The 6701-nt window shown below is 52.6% G+C and overlaps 1 protein-coding gene across 1 annotated transcript; it reads left to right on the top strand.

The window, feature by feature from the left end:
- The first annotated feature begins 328 nt into the window (after window positions 1-328).
- On the top strand, window positions 329-5563 carry Sox9 (SRY-box 9). Its single transcript, XM_005350670.2, has 3 exons — window positions 329-1119; window positions 1903-2156; window positions 2661-5563. Exons 1-3 carry the CDS (start codon window positions 689-691, stop codon window positions 3497-3499), a joined length of 1524 nt encoding a protein of 507 aa, XP_005350727.1. The 5' UTR covers window positions 329-688; the 3' UTR covers window positions 3500-5563.
- The last annotated feature ends 1138 nt before the right edge of the window (window positions 5564-6701 follow it).

Below are 6701 nucleotides of genomic sequence, written 5' to 3' on the forward strand. Positions count from 1 at the left end.
CGCTTCACACTGAGATTCCAAAACTGTGACATTCCTAGAGTAGAGAGCAAACTTACACACTCGGACGTCCCGGGTCCCCCGCCTGCACCGCGGCGCCCCCCCCTCCAAGTCCCCTCACCCCACCATCCACCCTCCGGCAGCGCTCCCCTCCCTTCTCCTCCCCTCGCGTCTCTCACCCAACCCGGAGCCACAATCCTCCTCCCCCTCCCCGCTCCAAAATCCGGTCCAATCAGCGACTTGCCAACCCTGAAGACTGCCGAGCCGTGATTGGCCAGAGGTCTCTAAGGTGAAGAGGGAGTATTTATTAAAGAGACCCGGGGCTGGGAGTTGGAGAGCCGACTGCGCTGCTCGGAACTGCCTGGAAACTTCAGTGGGGCAACAACTTTACCAGTTCTCAGTCCAGGAACTTTTCTTTGCAAGAAAGAGGGGTGCAAGTGGCCCCGATTTCGTTCCCTGTCTTTCCTTCCATCTCCGCTTCGATTCGCCTTCCCGGGGTTTGGAGCGGGCAGCTGAGTACCCGCCACCCAGCGCCTCTGCTAAGTACTCACCGCCGCAGGCCGGTGACGCGCCAATCTCCCCGGGAGCTGCTCGCTTGGCGTCCGCGTCCGGGCAGCCGAGGGAAGAGGAGCCCCAGCCGCTGCGGCTTCTCGCCTTTCCCAGCCACCCGCCCCCTGCCCCGGGCTCGCGTATGAATCTCCTGGACCCCTTCATGAAGATGACCGACGAGCAGGAGAAGGGCCTGTCCGGCGCCCCCAGCCCCACCATGTCCGACGACTCGGCTGGCTCGCCCTGTCCCTCGGGCTCAGGCTCCGACACGGAGAACACGCGGCCCCAGGAGAACACGTTCCCCAAGGGCGAGCCGGATCTGAAGAAGGAGAGCGAAGAAGACAAGTTTCCCGTGTGCATCCGCGAAGCGGTCAGCCAGGTGCTGAAGGGCTACGACTGGACGCTGGTGCCCATGCCGGTGCGCGTCAACGGCTCCAGCAAGAACAAACCACATGTCAAGCGGCCCATGAACGCCTTCATGGTGTGGGCGCAGGCTGCGCGCAGGAAGCTGGCGGACCAGTACCCGCATCTGCACAACGCCGAGCTCAGCAAGACTCTGGGCAAACTCTGGAGGTGAGCGCGCGGGACCGCAGGGTGGGCTCGGTGGCTACCGGGACACGGGCTGCACTCACCGACCGCGGTCCGCCTCCCTGAGCCAAGGAGTTGCAGCCTGGGATCTGAGGGGCAGGGATGCGAGATGGGAGGCGGCTAGGGGAGGTTGGCTCAGAGTTTGAGAAAGTTCTTGGGTTAGCTCTTGGCGACGGCGCGGGGCGGGGGGAGCGGTGTTGTGTAGCACGTAAGTGATTGCTTTTAGAAGCGGTGGGGGAGTGAGGAGTGTGCCAACTCGGTCCCCTCGAAAGGAACAATTAGGGGAAGCAATCTCCCCACCACCACTCCCCCCCCCCCTAAGTTGAGCTCTTTCCTGGGAAGAAGGGATGAAGGGAAAGCTGGGATGGAAGTGACCCAGGCAAGAAGTAGGGAAAGCTACTGAGAACCGGTAGGGGCGTGGACCGACAGAGAGCTTCTTGCAATTTAAGTGGGTTTTCGGAAAGTTTTTACAGGGTGTTGGGCGTGGGGGGGGGGCGCTCCGGTAGCAAAGGCGTTTAGAGCAGCCTCAGCAGGGAGCTATTTTCATCTTCAGGGTTTCCAAAAGAGGAGGCCGGGGAGGGGGCGGGGCGAAGAGTGACCGTTCAGGTCGACTCCGAGCACTTAGAAGAAAGAAAGAAAAATTCTGAGTCTCAGTGGAGGATGGCAAGCCGAATGGAGGGAGGAGGGGAAGTGCGCGAAGGAGGGGTGGGGACATGACAGCTCCTGGGGTTTCACTGACCCCCCCTTTTCTTCTGCCCCTCTTCCCAGACTGCTGAACGAAAGCGAGAAGAGACCCTTCGTGGAGGAGGCGGAGCGGCTGCGCGTGCAGCACAAGAAAGACCACCCCGATTACAAGTACCAGCCACGGCGGAGGAAGTCCGTGAAGAACGGACAAGCAGAAGCCGAGGAGGCTACAGAACAGACTCACATCTCTCCCAACGCCATCTTCAAGGCGCTCCAAGCCGACTCCCCGCACTCCTCCTCCGGCATGAGCGAGGTGCACTCCCCGGGAGAGCACTCCGGTGAGTAAAGCAAAAGTGACCCACTAGACTTAGCCACTCTGGGCCCCCCGGGCACACCCTAAAGCGCGCTCCCCTCCCCCCCCCCGAGAATCTGGGTGGGGACTTCGCGCTCCTTGGAGTAGGGAATTCCCTGCACTCCCTCCCTGTCCAGCACCCACCGAAATGGGCAGGCGCGCTGGACACACACACACACCTCGCGAAACTTGTCCACTTTTCTCTTTGCGCCTCACCCCCAAAGCACACATTCTTCTACAGGTAGCAATTTAGTCTTCCGGACCCTTGGGACCTCAGACCCCTCCCCTGATAAAAGGAGCTTGCCTAGTGTGTACCTGCAGGTTAATCATTCGGCGACTTATCGCTGGTGCAGTGCGCCTCCTGCGCAGGCTCGGGTCCTAATGACACCTTAGCAACCTGGGAGGTTCCCCAGGGGGCTCCTAAGACCAGGGGCTTTGCACACCCTTTGTTGATTTTTTACGGTTTGTCCTTCTCTTTTATTGCCTGCAGGGCAATCTCAGGGTCCGCCGACCCCACCCACTACTCCCAAAACCGACGTGCAAACTGGCAAAGTTGACCTGAAGCGAGAGGGGCGTCCTCTGGCAGAGGGGGGCAGACAGCCCCCCATCGACTTCCGCGACGTGGACATCGGGGAGCTGAGCAGCGACGTCATCTCCAACATCGAGACCTTTGACGTCAATGAATTTGACCAATACTTGCCGCCCAATGGCCACCCAGGGGTGCCGGCTACACACGGTCAGGTCACCTACACCGGCAGCTACGGCATCAGCAGCACCGCTGCCTCCCCTGCCACCGCGGGCCACGTGTGGATGTCAAAGCAGCAGGCGCCACCCCCTCCGCCGCCGCAGCCCCCGCAGGCCCCGCAAGCCCCGCAGGCGCCTCCGCAGCAGCAAGCGCCCCAGCAGCAGCAGCAGGCACCCCCGCAGCAGCAGGCACACACGCTCACTACACTGAGCAGCGAGCCCGGTCAGTCCCAGAGAACACACATCAAGACAGAGCAACTGAGCCCCAGCCACTACAGCGAGCAGCAGCAGCACTCCCCGCAGCAGATCGCCTACAGCCCCTTCAACCTTCCGCACTACAGCCCCTCCTACCCGCCCATCACGCGCTCGCAGTACGACTACACAGACCACCAGAACTCCGGCTCTTACTACAGCCACGCAGCGGGCCAGGGCTCGGGGCTCTACTCTACTTTCACCTACATGAACCCCGCGCAGCGCCCCATGTACACCCCCATCGCTGACACCTCCGGAGTCCCTTCTATCCCGCAGACCCACAGCCCGCAGCATTGGGAACAACCGGTCTACACACAGCTCACCAGACCCTGAGGAGCCCTTGAAGAGGGATGGCGATGGAGCTGATCGTTAAAAAAAAAAGAAGAGAAAGAAAAAAAGAAAGAAAGAAAAGAAAGAACAGAAGAAATCAAGAACCAGTTGAAATTCCTTTGGACACTTTTTTTTTTTTTGTCGTTGTCCCTATTTCTTAAAGACATGTAAGCGAAGGTAACTAGTGCTGAGATGCCAGGAGAGAGACTTTAAGACATTATCCGAGCACATGCCAACCTATGGCAAATGGCCGGACCACTCTTGGCCAGATGGACCCACCTGGATCATCAAGGAAGGACTTGGTTCCTTCAGAGTCAGCTTGGAGGACGATTGGAGAATCTCCCTGCCTGTTTGGACTCTGTAATTATTTTTTAGCCGTAATTAAAGAAAAAAAAAGTCCTCTGTGAGGAATATTCTCTATTTTAAATACTTTTAGTATGTACTGTGTATGATTCATTACCATTTTGAGGGGATTTATACCTATTTTAGATAAAAAATTAAATGCTCTTATTTTTCCAACAGCTTAACTACTCGTAGTTCAACAGTGTCCCTTAGCCTTCCTTGCAACCAGAATATTTGTGTACAGATATGCTTTCTCCTTAAACAAAAACAAAAAAAAAGGAAAAAAAGAAAAAAGAAAAAGAAAAAAGGCATTGTTATAATAACATTAAAAATAAACACAGAGTTTTGTTACATCATCAGTTTTGGGGGTGAGCTTTGGTTAATTCTTCAGGCTCTCGGATTTCAGGAGCAGCTGCCTTAAAAAAAGAAAGAAAACCTTATTTTGCAATAAGGGGAATAAACATAGAGAACATTGGTGAGCTTTATCATATAGATATATATTTTTTAAATGAGAAGAACACCTTGAGCCTTAAACCCCCGCTGCTGGGAAAATGCAAACGCTGTTCCTAGAACATTCACTGTGCCTGCCTTTGCTTGCTGGCTGCAGCCTCAGAAGGAAAGCCAACGGCAAGCCAAGGAGACCATATTTTCTTGGGGAAGATTTTTTTCAAGCAGCCTGTAAGTGCCCAAGCACATTGCCCCCTGGTTGCCTGCCTGGGCCCCATGTGCACAGCAGATGCTGAAGTAGGCCTGCTCAGACTGTGACTGTCACCTGTGCCTCCCTGAATACCAGCGTTTAACCTTCAAGACATTCCACGTGCTAAAATTATTTATTTTGTCAGAAGGAGTTTTCATTTTTTTTAAGAAAAAAAATCTCCTTCCTTTTTTTTCTTTTTTAATTTACTGTCTTTAAGGTAGATTGTTGGCGCCTTCCTCAAAGGGCATCGTCATCTGTTAAATTATGTTCTTAACTGTAACCATTTTTTTAATTTATCTTTAATCTTTTTTATTATTAAAAGCAAGTCTCTTTGAAGTCTTCATTCTAGATTTGTAAAAATGCTTTCTTTTCGTCCGTCCTTGTGGTTTTTACACCCCCCCCCTTTGTTGTTTTTGTTGTTGATAACAAGCTGGAAACCTATTTCTCTCTGTCATGTACACACGAGAAGGTACAAATGCCGTCGCTCATCACTTTGTCGTTTGCAGTGATTTCTGCCACGGGCCTTTGGGCTGCCTGGACTGACTGTGGAAGTGTCCACGTGTTGTCAATGCAAGCCCCTGCCAGCCTGTGTCCTGGCTAGCCCCCTGCCTGCTTTCCTGCACAGAGACATCCATGGGATGGACAGACCTTAGTTCTTACTCACTGCTGTGGCTGGAGAAGATGAGGATTGCTTTTCAAATTTCAACAACAGCAGACTTTTTTTTTTAATTTAAAAAAAAGATATATTAACAGTCTTAGAAGCCAGTAGAGTAAAACCTTAAAGCATTCTTATAATATGGCATCCTTCGATTTCTGTATAAAAACAGACCTTTTAAAAAATATTTCTGTAACTTAAAAAAAAAAAACCTGACATGTAAGTCCTATTTTCTCTTTAGGTAAGGTTTGGTTTGTGTTTGTGTTTTGTTTGTTTCCCCCTCCAAACTTTTTGTTCTCTGTGGAACTCACCTTTCTTTCCTTCCTTTCGTTTTTGTATATTATTGTTTACAATAAATATACATTGCATTAAAGTGAAAACAGCCCTGTGGATTTATTTCCTACGTTCTCCAGTTAAAGGCTGACTTGAAAAGTCCGGGTACTAAAGAGATTGTGAGAGGGTGATGATCTTAGTGGTGGTTTCGATTTGATTTGATGGCTTCCCTTGCCAATTTTAAACTGCGCAGTGAAAGACTGAGTCTCCCACACCCCCAAACCTGAACACAAAGCCTCTTGGAAAGGGTCACCCCAACAAGCCACACAGAAAATGTCATGTCAGTGTTGCCGGCTCTGGCAAAATGTGTGTTGTGGTTTTCAAACCCCTCTGCTTCAGGGCAGACGCTGTTCTCCTATGGAGGTCAGAGGGGAGAGGGAACATTAGGCCGGACATCAGCAGCCTGTCAGGAGACCAAATGCCAGAGGGAGTGGCTCTTTTATCTGAATGCCATATGGCAAACTCTATGTTATTATGGACACATACCAAAGAAATGGGGTGTCCACTTGCCAGGCGGTGAAGCCAGAGGGAAAGAAGGTTGGCCTACCTAAAGGAGACGAGGGGGAGACAGGGGAAAGCCTGCCCAATTAACCCCTGAAACCATTTCCGCCTCTCCTGATTACTCGGCAGAGACAACGAAGAGAGATTGCCGCCCACCCCCCTCCGGTTTAACTCATCACAGAGAGATGCAGAGGAGCCATCCTAGGAGAAATATGGCCTAATCCTGTTTTCTTTGGCCCCAATTCGATGGGGAGTTTCCAGGTTCAGAGCGACATGCAGGTCATTTTTCATTAAACAGATGAAGTCACTCCTCCTTTCCTCCCACCTCCTCCAGGCACCTCCCCCCAGCTGATGGGGCCCTGTGTCTAAGAAGGTAAAGTCACCTCCACTACTCCAGGCAGAGTGCAGGGCCTGGGCTCTGCTGCTTTCCTGGCTAAGCTCCCACACCAGGATCAGGGCGACCAGGACAATGATAGTTATCCAACAAAGGTAACATTAGTTTGAGGTCTCCCTTGCAAATTCCTCCCGCAAACCTTGACTGAGGGCCTGGGGTCTGTGTGGGACTCCGGAGAGCTCTCTCTGCACCTCCAGACATCAGGTTCTTGTCCTTAGAAGTGAGAAAGTCCCGGAGTTTGTCCACCACCCTGACAAAAGTCTCTTCTTCTCCCCACTCCTGC

The sequence above is a fragment of the Microtus ochrogaster genome, chromosome 7 (genome assembly GCF_000317375.1).
Source record: "Microtus ochrogaster isolate Prairie Vole_2 chromosome 7, MicOch1.0, whole genome shotgun sequence".
Lineage (NCBI taxonomy): Eukaryota > Metazoa > Chordata > Mammalia > Rodentia > Cricetidae > Microtus > Microtus ochrogaster.

What these genes read in the sequence shown, in the direction of transcription:
- Sox9 (XM_005350670.2), top strand. Translation starts at nt 689, where the DNA reads ATGAATCTCCTGGACCCCTTCATGAAGATGACCGACGAGCAGGAGAAG. An exon ending in ACTCTGGGCAAACTCTGGAG is followed by an intron (nt 1,120 to 1,902) that starts GTGAGCGCGCGG and finishes CCCTCTTCCCAG; the next exon opens with ACTGCTGAACGAAAGCGAGA. An exon ending in CTCCCCGGGAGAGCACTCCG is followed by an intron (nt 2,157 to 2,660) that starts GTGAGTAAAGCA and finishes TATTGCCTGCAG; the next exon opens with GGCAATCTCAGGGTCCGCCG.